This window comes from Bos javanicus, chromosome 27 (assembly GCF_032452875.1).
Source record: "Bos javanicus breed banteng chromosome 27, ARS-OSU_banteng_1.0, whole genome shotgun sequence".
NCBI classification, from domain to species: Eukaryota; Metazoa; Chordata; class Mammalia; order Artiodactyla; family Bovidae; genus Bos; species Bos javanicus.
In genome coordinates, this window is record NC_083894.1 from 24,742,946 (window position 1) to 24,760,906 (window position 17,961).

General features: G+C 43.4%; 1 protein-coding gene across 1 annotated transcript; it reads right to left on the minus strand.

The window, feature by feature from the left end:
• Positions 1-1,322: 1,322 nt before the first annotated feature.
• Positions 1,323-10,416, minus strand: LOC133239770 (low-density lipoprotein receptor-related protein 6-like). The gene is made up of 7 exons (XM_061404032.1): positions 9,989-10,416; positions 9,097-9,265; positions 7,579-8,784; positions 6,662-6,787; positions 4,796-5,020; positions 2,348-2,659; positions 1,323-1,675 (listed from the first exon to the last, which is right to left on the minus strand). The coding sequence occupies exons 3-7, from the start codon at positions 7,853-7,855 to the stop codon at positions 1,323-1,325; spliced, it is 1,293 nt and encodes a 430-aa protein (XP_061260016.1). The 5' UTR covers positions 7,856-8,784; positions 9,097-9,265; positions 9,989-10,416.
• Between the last annotated feature and the right edge of the window lie 7,545 nt (positions 10,417-17,961).

Genomic DNA, 17,961 nt, shown 5'->3' on the forward strand with positions numbered 1-17,961 from the left:
AGGTGAGTCCATCAGACATCAGCAGTGGAGACAGGCTTCTACTGCCCCGTTCCCCAAAACCCCACGTCTTGGCCAGGTAGCTATGTTTGTCTACCTTGTAGAAAGAAAGAGTAAAGACCCTTGGTCTTTAGACCATGTGTGTGGTGTGTTGGCCCATTATCTCATGGTTTTGAATTGGGGGAAATTGTTTTTTCCTTTCAGGCCTATAAATTTAATTTTTTCCACTACCTGATGCTATATTCTAGGCATGCAGAATAAAGTAAGTTTCTGAAGATGGGACTTCAGTTTCATGGTGAGATGTCTGAGTTAGTCACTTCCAGAAGTTACCAGTTAGTATTCTTCAGCACCTGTCACAGAAACCTAATGGATATGCTAGTAGAATAATCAAAATTGGATTTTTTTTTTTTTTTTTTACCAAGAGTTAACCTCTTGTTAACACATTTTACCACCTAGGAAACATGTTCCTAAGCCTAATGGTTCTTAACCTTGAAAATCAGGTCAAGCAAGTGAATCAGGAAATAATAGTTTAGACTGCAGGGGGAGATGAAAGACCTCTAGCGGGCAGGTACATAGGAGGAGGAACAGGTCTGTGCATCTCTGTTTCTATTCTTCCTCGGGGTTTCCAGCTGCTTCCACCAAGAAAACCCCCTGAATCCTGTGATAAGACCTTTTCTTCTGCCTCAAGATCTGAAATCAGATTTTTTGGCACCGTGCAAAAGGTTTATACGAAAATAGTTAAGCCAGCTTTAAGCAGATTAATCTGAATGATCAAGGCACAGCTTTAACAGAAGAGCTGCTTCCCCTGGTAACCAGGACCCAGAGCAGCTTCACAGAGGATCCCCTGCAAGATGTCACTGCTATGAGAAAGGGGCTTTCTCGGTTTAAAAAAAAAAAAGCCAGCTTGGGAAACTGATTTTCATGCATTGGTGCTCTGTTGTGTCCCATTCTTTGCAACCCCATGGACTGTAGTCCACCACACTCCACTGTTCACGGAATTTTCCAGGCCACAATGCTAGAGTAGATTGTCATTTCTTTCTCCAAGGGATCTTCCTGACCCGGGAATTAAACCTGGGTCTCACGAATTGGCAGGCAGATTCTTCACTGCCGTGCCACCTAGGTAGCCCGGGAAACCTGTTTAGAGCAAGTTAAATGGCTCTCTTTACAGCCAAACTAAGAGCTTCAACATGCTAACATGAAAGATGATTCCCAAAAGGGGCTAGGTGTGCACCCTCCTTGGGGTATTACTCAGGAACTGGTGCCGTTTAGCAACTTTGAGAAATGTGTTAGATTCTTACTTGAACAGGTTTCAGTACAAGGACAAGTTAGGCAGAAGGCCTGCCGAACTGTGGGGTGGGACCATGCTGACACAGATCGGAAGATACCCAGGAATTTCTCGTAGGAAACACACCGAGGAGAGCCACGTAACGTGGATCTCTAAGAAAACCCCCAGGGGAAGACTTGCCTGGAACCTCCAGGTTCTCAGCCAAGATGATCATCTTCTGGACATAGGCCTCTTTTGACACTGAGAAGGGCTCTGGCTTCCTCCTGTTCCACAGCACGAGAGCCGTTCTGTTCAGAGTCAGTAGGTAGGGCTCATGGGCCGCAATCATGCCATCACTCCAAGTCTCGTTCAAAGTGTAGGTTCTATTTTTTAGGAGACTCAGACTTTGCAACCCTAAGGAAGAGTCAAGTCCTTACAAGCTGATACAGAACAAGTAACCTGTGACAGCAAGGAGGCAAGGGCAACATTGGATTGAAAATTTCAATGACCTTGCACTGAAAATATGCACAGATTCGTCTATGAAGTTTTGTAAGTTTTAGTTCTATAGTTAAAGATAATCCAAGGAAGTGTTTAAAGCTCCAGAAGAGTGAGGGGTGCTGCATGGGAACATCAGATGTGACTTGACCACCACAGTCCTACAACCCCAGTCATCAGCACAGTGCTGTCAGGCCATCCTTGAGACTTCTGGGTGAGTAGACTGTCACATTCAGCTATGAAGGTGTAATGTACCTGCTGTCAAGTTATAACCAAAGTATCTGTACTTTGTTTATAATGGAAGTTTCATTCCATTACTTCTACTTACCGAAGTAGAAACAAATAGCTTTTTGCAGTGTTAAAAATTAAGTATGCTATTTCTAAAGTTTTCTATCCCTTCAATCATAAATTTAGACTCATAGATGTGAATAGAGCTTGAGGTCAGTGACTCATGCCCAAGCTTTAACTATGAAAATCAGAGTTTGAGACTATATCTAACTAGTTCTAAAAATGGTGTCATTACTACTAAAAAGAAGACTCTCATTCAGCCCCTCAAGCCTCTTCCAACCTCACTGGTTATGCAGCACTTACCTGACCCTTTGGTGGTCCAGAGGATGCTGGAAGAGCCGAGATCTAAGGTTACGTGGGTGTCTGCCGTCCAGGTGCCTCTCCAGACTGTCTGTATGCTTTTGCCATCAAGGGTCATACTTTTCAAGGGTTCCCCACTTTCCACCCAGTAGAGCAGCCTCCTTGGCCAGTCAAGAAGGAGATGCAGTATAACGCTGCCTGTTTTGTACAGGATATGGGTGTCTGGGCCAGCAAGTCTCGTCCTCTGAATAGCACTTCTGTCGCAGGGCAGCCAGTACAAGTTCCCAGTTGGAATGTCCACATTTGCTGAGCAGACTGTAAGGAGGACAAGTCACTCCCATTAGGAAGGACATTCAAATGTGTTCTCATACTGTCTTAAACTCTGGGCCAGGGATGAAGGCAGACAGTTTCAGGATGCAAAGATCATTCCCTAGAAACCTACACACCTTGTTCCCACAAGGGTCCCATCATGCCTACTCTGGTTTTTTGTCTGTCAGTACGAGCTCCCCTGATCCTTGACAACCCCTAGGCAAGGCAGACACACACTGCATTTTGTAAGTTGGATAGCTTAGGAAGATTGGCAACTTCCTAAGAACACACTGGCCCCATTGGGGTTCTGTTTCTCTTGACCTCACTGGGCTCTGCCCTCTGCAGAAAATATGTGCTTTCCTCTGGAGTCAGATGTAACCACAAAAATCCCGCATGCCAGCATCACAGAATGCCCTCAGAGTGATTCTACACCAGTTCTTAAAAACGTGCACTCTTTCCTAAAGTGGAACTTTGAAGCCCTCCCATTTTTGATTCAGAACTTCATCTGTTTTTTCTACCCTCAAGTTTCAGTCTGAGGACAAGATTAACACATCCAAGAGAAAACAACAGATGTCAGTGCAGTTCAGTTCAATTCAGTCACTCAGGCGTGTCCGACTGTTTGTGACCCCATGGCCAGCAGCACGCCAGGCATCCCTGTCCATCGCCAACTCCCAGAGTTTACTCAAACTCATGTCCATTGAATTGGAATCCATGTTCCCGAGACACCCTTCAGATCAGTGGCTGATGTTTTGATCCTTAAAGAACTGGAATTGCGTCAGGCAATATTTATTTTTTTTCTTTGTTTAGGACACCCAGTTTGTGTTGCAGAATTGCTTGGTGTGTGGGGGGGGGGCAACACTACAGATGTCACAAGTACTGAGGTATAGTAAAGGGCTTCCCAGGTGGCACAGCGGTAAGGAATCCAACTGCCAGTGCAGGAGACACAAGAGACGTGTACACGCTGATGTGAAAATAAGGTGAAAGCTGCAGACCCAAGAGTTTTCAGGAGGCCCTGAGATCCTGCACACTGGCCTGGAGAGCAGAGGTCAAGCTGATCACTACCCAGAAAAGGCCTGCCTGGCTGTGTCACACTTCCCAGTTAACTGTGTAGGAAAAACACTTGTGTGTCTCCTTTCTGTGTGTATGTGCTCAGTCACTCAGTCATGTCTGACTCTTTGTGACCCCACAGACTGTAGCCTGCCAGGCTCCTCTGTCCGTGGGATTTCCAAGGCAAGAATACAGGAGTGGGTTGCCATCCACAGGATCTTCCCAGGGGATCTTTACAACCCAGGGATCACACTTACATCTCTTGGGTCTCCTGCACTGGCAGGTGGATTCTTCAACACTGTGCCACCTGGGAAGCCCTTTACTATACCTCAATACTTGTGACACCAGACATGTGCTTCTTCCCCCCACACCAAGCAATTCTGCAACACAAACTGTGTCCTAAACAAAGGAAAAAAAAAAAAAAAGTCTGATGCCGTTCCAGTTCCATAAGGATTAAGACATCAGCCACTGATCTGAAGGGTGTCTCGGGAACATGGATTCCAATACAGCACTTCATATAGTAAAGCAGTTCCTTGGCACTTAGAATACCCACAGTACAGGCATTCAGAAATAAGATTACTCACCCTGGAACTCACCTCTCAGTTTACTTTTATAAAGCAGATATTTTCATTTAGGCTGAGTACAGGGAGCTAAGGGTGGGGTATGCCATGTAGGAGTGTGGGAGGGGAGAGAAAGCATATATTATCAAATTAAGAAAATATCTTGCTAGTTCTCTCTGAAATCTGCATTGCAAATTGCTTCTAAATTAGTGTAAGAAAAATCTGCAATGCAAAGTTGAAGTATTTAAGGTCTGTTTCCATCCTATCCAGATGTAAGGCCAAAAAAGTAAAATTTTAAAACCCTTATCACTGACCTCAGTATTTCCCAAATCATGGTAGCCTTTTAAGAGTCTGCACACCATAAGAACAAGGGTAAATCACAGACACTTAATATTTAAATTAGTTAAGAACCACTCTTTGGTATTAAGCTTGATTCAGGTCAGAGACAGATAGGGTTTTGGAGATGTTTGGGAGCCTACTTAAATCTAGAGCCAGAAAGTAAAGGAAAAAATTCAAAATAACCAACCCAAGCTACCTGTATGTTCTGTCCAAATTTCTTGCTTGTCCCCCAGGTAGCCAGTTGAGCGAAACAGATGTCCCTGGGTATCTGTCCAGTAGATGAGATTTCTTTTCCAGTCAATATCCAGCAAGTAGATGTTCCTTGGATGCTCTTGAACTAGGCTTCTCTCTATAGCAGTTCCCATAAAACCAACTTTCAACAAGTAGAGACGTTTGCCGGAGGAAAACACTAGTTTTAACTCTACCGAAGAAAAAGAAAGATGTACTGTTTGAGCATTTGTCAGAAAAGCCCCATGCTCCCCTCTGAAACAACATTGCTCTTTCAAGTTGAAGCTTCCCTAGAATTCTAGGATCTTATAAAATTTGCTTCTGAAGCATGTACACACAACATGAATGCCTTGGCTTCCTTAGAGAAGGAAGTCATTTGGGCAAATGAAAGTGCTGCTCAGTTTCACCAAGGCCTTTAAATGTCTGTGAAAAGATTAACATAGAATCCTGAGGATTAGGGCCTCAGCTACTGTTGGATTCAGTAACGTCATCAAATCCTTGTCTGTAGCACACACATTTCAACACAAAGAAATTTAAGCTCTGCTGCCTATCTAAAGAAAAGTTACCTGGGTGCTTAACTGTGTATAAGGTTCACAAACATTTTAAGCTAAGACTTGTGTTTGGCACAACAGCTTATTACACTATAATCATGCTCCATGGCTACGCATTGTGAATTGCCTTCTACAAAGGTAGTTAGAGCATCAACATATTTATATCATTTATTATTCTTAAAACCTCACTGTTCTATAGGAAAAATTCAAGGAATTGGGCAGTGATGTTCAACCGATTATGTAGCCTTCACAGTTTCAAAGATGGAACAGTGACATGAGGAATTATGTTAAAAATGTTAATGTAGACACTCTGCTTACAAGCAAGAGTCAGAAAATACTATAGTCATGAGACTGTAGAGGGTTTCTTTCTTATACCAACTTAATCATTAGTCTCGGAGAAGGCAATGGCACCCCACTCCAGTACTCTTGCTTGGAAAATCCCATGGATGGAGGAGCCTGGTAGGCTGCAGTCCATGGGGTCGCTAAGAGTCGGACACGACTGAGCGACTTCACTTTCACTTTTCACTTTCATGCATTGGAGAAGGAAATGGCAACCCACTCCAGTGTTCTTGCCTGGAGAATCCCAGGGACGGGAGCCTGGTGGGCTGCTGTCTATAGGGTCGCACAGAGTCGGACACGACTGAAGTGACAGCATAGCAATCATTAGTCTTTCATGTAAAACTGAGTAGTATAAGCTATTTTTTCTTGTTTTAAAAATTACTGAACCCAAATATCCATTGATAGATGAATGGATAAACAAAATGTAGTATCTACATACAATGGAATATTATTCCACCTTAAAAAGGCAATTCTGGCACATGTTATAACATGGGTGAACTTTGAAGACATAATGTTAAGTTTAAAAAGCCAGTCACAAAATGACAAATACTGTACCATTTTACTGAGATGTGGTACCTAGAGTAGTCAGATTCAGAGACAGGAAGTAGAATGGTGATTGCCAGGGGTTGGGGGGAGAGGGGAATGAGGAATTATTGTTTAACAGGAATAGAATTTCAGTTTGGGGAGATGAAAAAGTTCTGGAGACCAAGGGGGGAGGTGATGGTTGCACAAAAATGTGAATATACTTAATGCCACTGAATACTACACTTAAAAATAAAGTGGTACCTTTTGTTATGTATATTTTTAACACAATAAAAAAAACCTAATCAAACTCTTATGCTTTCAGGACAAAAGTGATTAATTCAAAAACAGAAGTGACACTATTTCCAGACCTACCAGAACGTGGCTTCTTGAGCCAAACCCACTTCACCCACCATCCTTACCACTACACGTGCCGGAAGGTAAAAGAAACATCCCCTCTGGACAAACACACTTATAGCCCTTGGGATGGACGGGGGACAGGAGACACAGGTGGCTGCAAGAACCTGGAACGTACGCTGGGTATTTACCTGTTTTAAAGTAAAAACAGGTTGGACACAATTTCAGATGGATTTATCCAAACCAGTTCAAAACTTCAGACTCAAAGGAGTTAAGGCATTTTTGCTTTAAAAGGAACCCCAATATATTTGTCACCCTCTAAGTTAAGCATGCTGACCTTAAACTCCTGGGGTCCCGTCTTTCAGATGGTGACAATGACCTCTCTACAATAAGCTCAGGCTAAGAAAGCTTCAACCAACGGTATCTTCCCCTTCCAAGTTAAGGCAAAATAACTGTCTAGCTTGCTGATAGGAAGTAAATAGTGGTTCCCAGTTCTCCACTTTAATTAGTTTCTTGGCCCATGAAGAAATATAATCTGAGTTGAAGCTGACAAATTCAGATTAACAAGCTTTTAACTCCTAGTCAACAAACATGTGACTTCCTCCTAAAAGCAGGATGCCAAGCTTGGTTCCATTTTCTGTTATCAATTGATGTGTCAGTGAGAAAGCTACTCTAGCCCTTTTGTGAACAGCGCATCCCCCGTTTTGTGTATTAAAACTCAGATGTTTTGTGTATTAAAACTCTGGTTGCTATGTTAGATAAAAGCCAGGTATGTGCCTGGAACAAGTTTTCCAGCAGATATTTTCGTTCTGTTCATCTTACTCAAAAGTCCTGGGTACGTCTGGAACGATACCCAGAACACTTCCCCGGCCCCAAAATAGCAAGTTCCAACAACAGATGGAGGTAGTAATTTGGGGTGGGGGTCTCCATTTAGTGTGAGTTCTGATTCATAAGTGTTTTGAAAGCAAGTGATGATACTTACTTTTAGGCTGTTGGGATTGGTGGAGTACCAAGAAGGCGGATATGGAAGCGTTTAGCAGCACAACTCTCTCCTTTGTGGTGTGGGGTGAAGTACGAAACAGCTGTAGTTTATTTGCCCAGAAGAAAGAGTTCTCAAATACCGCCAGTCCCACTGGATCGTCATCTTCCAGGAAGACCTTGGGAAAGGTGTGCCTCCCGGAGCCATCCACGTTCACTGTCTCTATGGACTGAAGGGTGACAGGGTCTCTTGAGAGTGTGGCAGCAAGAGGGGTGACCATCTTAGAGTACCTCAGTTTCTTGGACACCAATTAAACACGTTTTGATATCAATTTGATAGAGATGAAGTTATCTTGGGATCTGCAGAGGTTAATGCCAAAGGCAGAGGATTGGGCTGCTTCTTGTATCAATTAGGGTCACAATTCTTATACAAGTAGCTACTATAACTTAGTGTCTGCATCAGACATTGTACCAAATCCTTCTACTACATTCCCCAACCACCTTCCGAGGCAGGCTTTCTCTCTCTTTCCAGAGAGGGCAAGAAGAGCTCAAAGAGGCACCCTAAGTAACCAGAAATCACAGCTGGAAGAAATAGGCTTAAAAATATGACTCCCAAGCCTGTGCTTTCAGCCCCCATGTCCAACTGGTCTTTTAGTTTGATGGTTTCAAAAATAAGATAACGTGACCTGTAATACGAAAACCTAGAAATGTGGGAGAAGACACTGAGGTACTTAAGTAACTGCATGTTTGTTTGTTTTTTCCATCTTAAAATGTTTTATATCCCAGGTACCACACAGAACATGACCTAGACAACCAGGAAATTCCAGAGCTGAGTTTGACTGTAGAGAGTTTAAGAAAGTCACAGAGTCTCCCAACCTGTGTTGATACAGTCCAGTTTCATCTGAAGATGCTGGGCTTTTCTCGGTTTTCATGGCCAAAAGGTACTTCACCGTATTGATGCAACACAGAACTCTGTACTCAAAAGAACCCTTTACTCCTACTAAACAGTTTTACCTTTTCCTCCTGACCCATCCATGGTACCTCTTTGTATTCACTGATCCAGTAGAGTCTGCTAGCCACATGGTCCAGCGTCAGCCCTGTGGGTTCCTCCATGTTGACCACCACCAGCACCTTCCTATCAGAGCCATCCATCCCTGCTGTTTCGATAGTCCTCAGGCCTTTCCCACCTCGATTTACCCAATACAAATACCTGAAATCAGCAAAGACACAAGGGTTAGAAAATCCACTCTAGGCCATGTATATGATTCTGACAAGCCAGGCTGCCCTGATCACTGGCATAGACTTCTTATCATTCCACTGGTCAGAATCCTGGAGATTTCTGCTCTCAGACTCACTAGACTTTGAAAAGTTTGGCTCTATGGTATTCAATTTAGGCTTCAAAATTAAGAATTTTTTGGAGCAAATGAGACCTAGGTCAAAAAGGTTGACCTGCTCTCTTATCAACTTAAATACCTAAGACAACCAATGATTTGGGATATATTCCAAAGAAAGCGCAACTTACTTCTTTGCAGGAAACACTATGAGTTGCTCCGGCACAAGATCCTTTTCCAAGATTCTGATGTAGCCTCTGCCATCACTTAAACCAGCACAGATGACCCTGGCAAAGCTGCTAGCCCAATACAACTGCCCCGTGAACCAGTCCAAAGAGATACTGTTGATGGTTTTAAGTTCTGGGGATTACAAGAGACAGTGTTATGTTTCTGTGTTCTCCTATACCCATCTCACCTTGAAAAAAGAGACTCAGACAAAATTTTTCTACACCTTCTGATCTCAAGTCACATAATGAGGCCAACAGGACACAGGGAATGAATGACAGCTATTGCTGTGTGAGGTATTCCCAGTATACAGTGGGCAGGAAGGAAAGACAAAGGCCTTAGGAGAAGTATAACCAAGACATCCAGGAGAATGTGACCTCAGTTTGGGACAATATTCATTATCAAAGTTTTTGATATTTTTTTTCTGGGAAGGCTGTGATGAATGCTACCTCTTAACTGCCAGCAGAGGATTTTTGTACATCCAGGACTATGCTAAGCTCTTCTTCCCCTTAATCCCCACACTTACCCAATGAGACAAGTGCTGTTTATCTTCATCTTTTACATGGTGGTTCAAAGGAATTAACAACTTGCTCAGGGTCATATACCAAGTGATGGAGCTGAGACTAACCTTGGCCTGAGCCCACATCTCTATACTTTCCAAACTGCTTAACAATCTCATCTCAGGTTATGCTCTACAAAGCTCCTATAGAACCAAGCTACATAGATTAAAATCAAGATTTTATGTACTCTCATGATGCATGACAAGTGAGTCACAGATGATGTCCAGATAAACATATATTTCTCACACCATGTTTAAGTAGCTTAAAGAAGCTAGAGCTTTAATATCAAGAAATATACCTGGATAGAGAGAAGCAGGGTTTGGCTTCCCAAGAACAAACACATTTAAGACTTCATCCACCCAGAAGTACATGCTTCTCTCTAGATCATATGCAACAGAAATAGGCCTTGATTTTACAGGTATCAGTGTCTCATAGATGCCTGTTCCTCGATCCAGGATACCAAGTTCTCTATCTGCTGCAATAAGAATTTTAACAGCATCATCTGCAATAGAAGTAGAAGGTGACTCATGACTATGAAACTTCCTTTCACACCATCTCCTTAACTAAAGACATTGACTAGTGGCCCATGCCAAAACCTACTTATCTCTGAAGTCTGGACTAAGGTGGATCTAAAGGAGACCTGGTTGACCACCTGAAGTCTCAATTCCTCCTCTGAACTCTAGCACATTGAAATGAATCTTTGGAACTTTTCTGCCTGATTTCAGATTCAGCCCCTCACCCCTAGACAGAGGTCCTCTCCAGGCCTTATAGACAACAGCCAAATATAATTAAGTGTCCCATCATGGAAGTGGCACAGGACAAACTAAGATCATCAATTGGTCTCTGGAGCACCTAGCTGTAGATTCTACAGAAAAACTAAATCATTTTAAAGACAAGCATGTGTGCTAAGTCACTTCAGTGATGTCTAACTCTTTGTGACCCAGGGGAATGTAGCCCACCAGGCTCCTCTGTCCATGGGATTCTCCAGGCAAGAATACTGGAGTGGGTTGCCATGCCCTCCTCCAGGGGTTTTTTCCAACCCAGAGATGGAACCATGTCCCATGTCTCTTGTGTTTCCTTCTCTTTACCACTAGTGCCACCTGGAAAGCCCAATCATTTTAAAGACACATAATAGCAACTGATACTCAAAACTGATCAACTAACATTATAATAGCAGTTTCTTTATGGAAAGAGAGGAGTCATCTCTAATACCAGACCCTGAAGTGAATCGTCTATATCACTCTTACCTAAATGCTGCTAAGGATAGAGCAGGGCCTCCACTTTGTTTACAGGACTGAAACTCACCTGTAACTCGACAGTCAGTGCCATTGTGGAGCTGGTAACCTTGAATACACCCACAGGAGTAAGAGCCGCGTGTGTTATGACATAGCTGGCCGCAGGGGCTGTATGCCATCGAGCACTCATCCACATCTGATGACAGAGAGTTGGAAATTAGTGAAGACTGAGGAATGATCTCAAGTATTTTTGTTCTTTGGGGCCACTTTTCAGATGCTCATGGAGCATGCATTAAGTGGAGATGACGGTGTGGGTCCTAGGACAGACAATCCCCATGTCCATAGGATTCCCATGTATGTGAGTGCATTGCAGCAGAACCATCAATACATGGACCCTAGACGTGCATCCCTGTTATTCTAGCAGCATTCCTGGGGACGTGACCCATCTCAAGCCAGCCAGAGCCCAATTTAGAATGAGCTGCAAGGATGTGCAGAAATCAGAACCCATGTGCATTGCTAGTGGGAATGTCAAATGGTGCAGCCTCTATGGAAAAGTTTGATGGTTTCTCAAAAGTTAAACATAGAATTTATCATGTGACATAGCAGTTCCCCTATTGTTATATACCCAAGAGTATTGAAAGCAGGCACTCAACGAATGTTTGCACACCAGTGTTTACAGCAGCATTGTCCACAATAGCCAAAGGGTGGAAATGACCCAAGTGTGCATCAACATATGCATGGATAAACAAAATGTGACATACGGTCATCTCTTGGGATCCACAGGGGATTGGTTCCAGGACCCCCAGAGAATACCAAAATCTGTGGATGCTTACGTCTCTTATATAAAATAGTTTGGCATTGGCATACAACCTATGCACATGCTCTCGTATACTTTAAGTCATCTCTAGAGTACTCATAACCCTAATACAATGTAAATACAGCAAATTCAAGTTTTGCTTTTTGGAACTTTCTAGAATCCCACACCCCACACCACCCCCATCCCAGTATCTTCAATCTGCAGTTGGTTGAATCTGCAGATGTGGAGCCTGCATATACAAAGAACAAACTGTATGCATACAATGGAATATTATTTGGCCTTAAAAGAGGAGGGAAATTCTGATATCTCTTCAACATGAATGCACCTTAAAGACAAGCTAAGTGAAGTTAGCCAGAAACAAAATGACAAACACTGTATAATTCCACTTATACATAGTACTGAAAGAAAGTGAAAGTGAAGTTGCTCAGTTGTATCCGACTCTTTGCAACCCCATGGACTGTAGCCCACCAGGCTCCTCTGTCATGGGATTTTCTAGGCAAGAGTACTGGAGTGGGTTGCCATTTCCTTCTCCAGGGGATCTTCCCGACCCAGGGATCGAACCCAGGTCTCCCACATTGCAGGCAGACGCTTTATCATCTGAGCCACCAGGGAAGCCCAATACATAGTACTAGAACAGATAAATTCATAGGTAGAAAATCAATAAAGTTTACCAGGGAAGGGGGACAGTTATTGTTTAATGGGTACAGAGTTTTTGTCTGGGATGATGAAAAAGTTCTGGAAATAGTGTGATGGTTGCACAACACTGTGAATGTACATCAAAATGCCTATTAAAAATGAGAAAATGGTAAATGTTAAGTTAGTCCAATGAGAACTTGTAAAGATGAGCCAAAAGAATTCTGACCTCTGCAGCTCTGACCATCGGGCTGTAACTGCCATCCGGCTGCGCATGAACACTGGACACCCCAGGGTGAGTCCCCGCACTGCCCCTCGCAGCCCCCGTTGGCCAGAGAGCAGTTTTTCCCTGGTAGAGACAGACAGGACAGTGGTCAGTACAGATGAACATGGTCAGGATCAAACGCTTTATAAACCATACTGTGTCACAGCCTTCCATACTTGTGTGAGGAGTAGATGACTGGCTAAAGATAACCCTTGACCCCGCCCTCCTCCCTAGGAAAGTGGAGGCTTTGTGGGGAGACCAGAGAAGAGGGAAAGTTAGGAATCACAGAGCTGGGGAAAGGTGGAGCGTCTGGACCATTCCAAGTGTTGGTGTACGGTTCACCCATGGAGGGACCAGCCACCTCTCTTCTATTTTCTCTAGAATCTATAGACAGCTGGGACCATTAGTTCAGGAAGTGATATAATAATTTATTAATCCCAATGAATTATCTATACAGGAACAGAAGCCTGTATTTTGGGTCCTACTGTTTATGCTTTTAGTATCTCTTAAGTGCAAAACTTCTTTCACGGCCTTTAACAGTACTAAAGGAGCCTGCATCATAATGTCTAAGATCTATATGGGCGGAAATGAGAGGGGGACAGATGACTGGGGACAGATGCCCTTCTTCCTCTGCCCCAACTAGAACCACCAGGATTTAAAAGTCAGAGCTGCGAGCTGCCTGTTCAGAAGGTTCCTTCTCATCAAGAAAGTCTTTCTCAGTTCTTTTTTTAAAAATTAAATTATTTTTAATTTGAAGGATAATTGCTTTACAGTATTGTGTTGATTTCTGCCAATCAACATGAATCAGCCATAGGTATACCTATGTCCCTCTTGAACCTCCCTCCCACCTCCCTCCCCATCCCACCCCTCCCAAACTGATAGAGCCCCAGTTTGAGTTTCCTGAGTCATACAGCAAATTCCCACTGGCTACCTATTTTATATATGGGAATGTTACTCTCCATACATCCCATGTTACTCTCTCCATACATCCCTCCCTCTCCTCCCTTCTACCCTCAACTGTGTCCATAAGTCTGTTCTCTATTGTCTGTGTCTCCATTGGTGCCCTGTAAATAGGTTCATCATTTCTCAGTTCTTTGGCTAAATGATTTGCTTCTTTGTGGCAAAGTTTATGTTCTTTCTTCCAGAATTTTAGGAGCCCTGTAATTTGGGGGCTATTTAGCTAATCTAGTTCCATAAAGCTACAACATAGAATGGCCCTCAGTTTTTACAGGTCAGGTAACATTTCCTCGAATTCAGGAGACCAAAGCCAAGGGCTGGAACTTGTAAGGGATCCATCACTGAAGGATAACTGCTTCTAAAGGAGTTTGAGCCCAGGAGTTGTCTCAGAGAGTAGACCCACATGATAACTAAGGTGCTGGCTTGTTTCATCTTACTCTCCTCTCTCCCATGTTAAGCAGAGCAATTGATTTCTTACCACATGTGACGGGCTCATCAGTACCATCTGTGCAGTCCACTTCCCCGTCACACATCAGGGATTCTAGAATGCACTTCCCCTCATCACATCCAACCATGCCTTCTGGACAGGAAGCTGTGTAGGAAGTTAAGCATTGTTTTCATTAATATTTGGGGTGGTAGTAAAAATAGACAAGTCTTACAGCCGGGAAGGGAGGTGGCACTATTTCTATAACCCAGGGCAAGTCTAGGCTGGAAAGGAAGTTATCTTTTTAAGCAGAGTTTTCAGGAACTGGGACTTAAGATTCAATAGCAACAATGTTAAGACATCAGGGCACTGGATTGAAATTGTATTAAAATTGAACTGAGCTAGCCACTCCAGTACTCTTGCCTGGAAAACCCCATGGACGGAGGAGCCTGGTAGGCTGCAGTCCATGGGATCGCAAAGAGTCAGACAGGACTGAGCGACTTCACTTTCACTTTCATGAATTGGAGAAGGAAATGGCAACCCACTCCAGTGTTCTTGCCTGGAGAATCCCAGGGATGGGGGAGCCTGGTGGCCTGCTGTCTATGGGGTCGCACAGAGTTGGACGCAACTGAAGCGACTTAGCATCAGCAGCAGTAGCAGCATTAAATAGTTCTAATTGAAGTCATATTAAAGTCAGATAACATGAGCCCTAAAAAAATACTCTCTTAAGAAACCAGGTTATAAATTACTATAAAAAATGTTAGAATCTGAACACATTTTCTTTTCTTTTTTTTAATTTTATTTTATTTTTAAACTTTACATAATTGTATTAGTTTTGCCAAATATCAAAATGAACACATTTTCTATTACAGATTTAACTCTAGGGAAGAATAGTGAAAAGTACTGAATTTCATTAAAAAAATTGGAGGTTCTGCTACACTGTGTATTGAGGATTAAAAAAAAAAAGGAATGTAGCAATCACCATGTTTGGGGGAAGCTTTCTCTTTTTTAGTGACGAATGTTCTCTTTCCATATTCACCACACAAGGATGTAGGCATCTGTTAGGAGACTGCCTCCGGATGCTGGCGCTCAGGTGTTCTGTGAGTTGGCCAGACTTGAACAGCGGAAACAGTCTAGGCCGTGCTGCGAGTGTCCACTGCAGTTGCTATTTAAGCACTGCTTTATGTTTCCATGAACAAGGAAATCTTGGTTATTGCTAGGAAACACCCCATGTTTAGATATAAGATGGGAGTCTCAGTCATAGGGATTAAAGCACCGCTTGCAGAAAGGAGCCCACATGGTCCAACCTTTCCTTTAACGAAAGGTGGGGCAGGCTGAGACTCACCACAGCCCTGCTCGTCTGAGGAGTCCCCGCAGTGGTCCACGCCGTCACACCGCCAGCTGTCCGGGATACACAGCCCGTTCCTGCACTGCCACTGCCCACTCAGACAGCGGTGCTGGGGGCAGAGCGCATCCCCGAACCGCCCTCCACAGTCCTCACTGACATCGCAGGGGTCCCAGGCATCTCGGCACCGCGGATCTCCTGGACACTGGGTTTTCGGATGTGGACATGCCGTCCTTCTCTCTAAAAGGCAGAGTTAGCGGGTAAGGTAGAACACCCCCGTCGTGACCTTATTATTTAGGGATTTACGATTTGCTCATGAATTTAAGAAAACCAAGAATGGGTGGGGATGGAAGCTGTCAGAGATGTGGCCATAATTTTGTGATCTGACATTTCACCCCAAAATAGGTTTTAAGTCAATAAAGCTAATCATCTTTTTTTTTTAAGACTTTTTTTTTCAGATGTGATCCATTTTTAAAGTCTTTATTGAATTTGTTACAATATTCTTTCTGTTTTATGTTTTGGTTTTTTGGCCGCAATGCATGTGGGATCTTAGCTTCCCAACCGGGATTGAACCCACACCCTCTGCATTGGAAGGTGAAGTCTGAACCACTGGACTGCCAGGAAGTCCCAAGCTAGTAATCTTAATTTTAGGTAGTTTTGAAAAATGGAGAAGTGAGTGAAAACAGTCATCTGCAATATGGGAGACAATTTAAAGTCTGGGTTTAGCATATAGGCAGAAGACTACTTTGTGAGGGGCTTCACTTAAGACAGTTGATGCTAATCAATGCAGCTAATAAACAGAATGCGACGGAAGATAAAAAGATAAGCTGTACATACCGCAGTTAACTTCATCAGAGCCATCTAAGCAGTCGCCAACACCGTCACAAAGCCAGTGGGAAGAAATACATCTTCCGTCATCACACTGCCAGGCCTGTGGGTGTCCCCGACACACCACCTCTGTGGGTCAGCAGCAGTGTCCAAGGTGCAGAACAAAGGAAGAGGTGCTTGTCAGGGCACTATCAGCTTTTAAATTTAGATTTCTTATCAGGTATTTTCATTAACAAAGGAATAATTCATTCCTGATTTGTCCCTGGAGTGAACCCTAAACCGGCCCATCCTTTTATGTACTTTTGACGACATCACTCAGTAGCCCTACCTTGTGGGCAATCAGTCAGCGGATCGGTAGACATCGCCTCATATATCCAGATATAGATATACATATATGTTTGAGTCCCTTTGCTGTTCACTTGAAGCCATCACAACATTGTGAATCGTCTATACCCCAGTACAAAATAAAAAGTTAAAAAAATAAAAAATCTAACATCTCTTTCCCATTTTTCTTCTAGAACACCATTGTCCACTAAAACCTTCTGTGACAATGGAAGCATTTTACATCTCTGCTGTCCCAAATGGCAGTCATCAGTCACATGCGGCCATTGAGCTCTTGAAATGTGGCCAGTATGATCCAGAAATTGAACTTTATTTGTATTCATTTAAAGAAATCTAAATCCTCACATGTGGTTAGTGGCCCCTAAATTAGTTCAGTTTTATAGGTTTACTACTCTGATTTCTTTTGACGTTTGAGACTCCATTAAGACCTCAGGCAACCTGGGAACTGGGGTTGGGGGCTTAGTTAGACCTTCAAGTATTTCCACCAAAGTCTGACTACAGGCTGAAGCAAGTCAACTTAAGGAGCTGGGCTGAAGTGTCTGGGGGGCTCGAGCGCAAGGCATTTCTGCAAGTCTGAAATTTTACCCTAACCTTTAATAGTACACATTTTGATATCCAAGATTTCATGTTAAGTTACAGTAAGTGACCAGCCCAGGGATATGCATGAGGGGAGCACTCACCCAGTGCTGTGGGGGTTTTCCTCGTTTAATGAGGAACGTCTGCCCTCATATTCACTGCACCCCCAGGTGCCAGGCGCTGAGTGAGAGGCTTTCCTCACACAAGTCCTCCAGCCTCCCTTCTGGGGTTTTAAGTTCTCTCAGCAGAGACGGACTAGAAATTTATTTCAGGAAGACATTTACCAAAAGGCTAACTGACTTCTGTTGATTTTATAGTTTTTGTCCCCAACTTGAAAGTACACACATATAGAATTGTGTGTACACAATTACTTTTACATTTACTACTTTAACTTTTATACACAACACACAATTGTGTACACAATGCAGGGGTTTTCTATCAATGAATCCCTGTAGTATTCTAGGTTGAGTAACACTGTTTCAGATGTTTAGGTCTGAATTTAAGATGAGGAGCCAGACTCTTGCTGGATTTTTCCATCCCAAGTCTCCCTCCACATGTTTGCACAGCAAGGTTGCCAATACTTTAAGACACATCCCTGGCCTTCCCCACCAAAAGCCTGCAACAACCCAGAGCTCCCAACGTTTTAGAACACTTCCTAAGAGGGTGAAAAACCGAGAGAACTGTCAACGAGGCATGTAGCACTATGGACCAGGTGTAGGTGAGTGCACGATACATAACACAGCACAGCTGGGAGACCGCTTACCGCACTGCTCGTCAGCCTCATCCGGGCACTCGCGCTCTCCGTTGCAGAGCCAGGCCACAGGAATGCACCTCCCACCACATGCAGCT

Coding starts and splice junctions, on each gene's coding strand:
- LOC133239770 (XM_061404032.1), bottom strand. CDS start 7,855: ATGGTCACCCCTCTTGCTGCCACACTCTCAAGAGACCCTGTCACCCTT. Junction 6,788..7,578: donor CCAATCCCAACAGCCTAAAA/GTAAGTATCATC, acceptor ACTTTAAAACAG/GTAAATACCCAGCGTACGTT. Junction 1,676..2,347: donor CTGGACCACCAAAGGGTCAG/GTAAGTGCTGCA, acceptor ACTCTTCCTTAG/GGTTGCAAAGTCTGAGTCTC.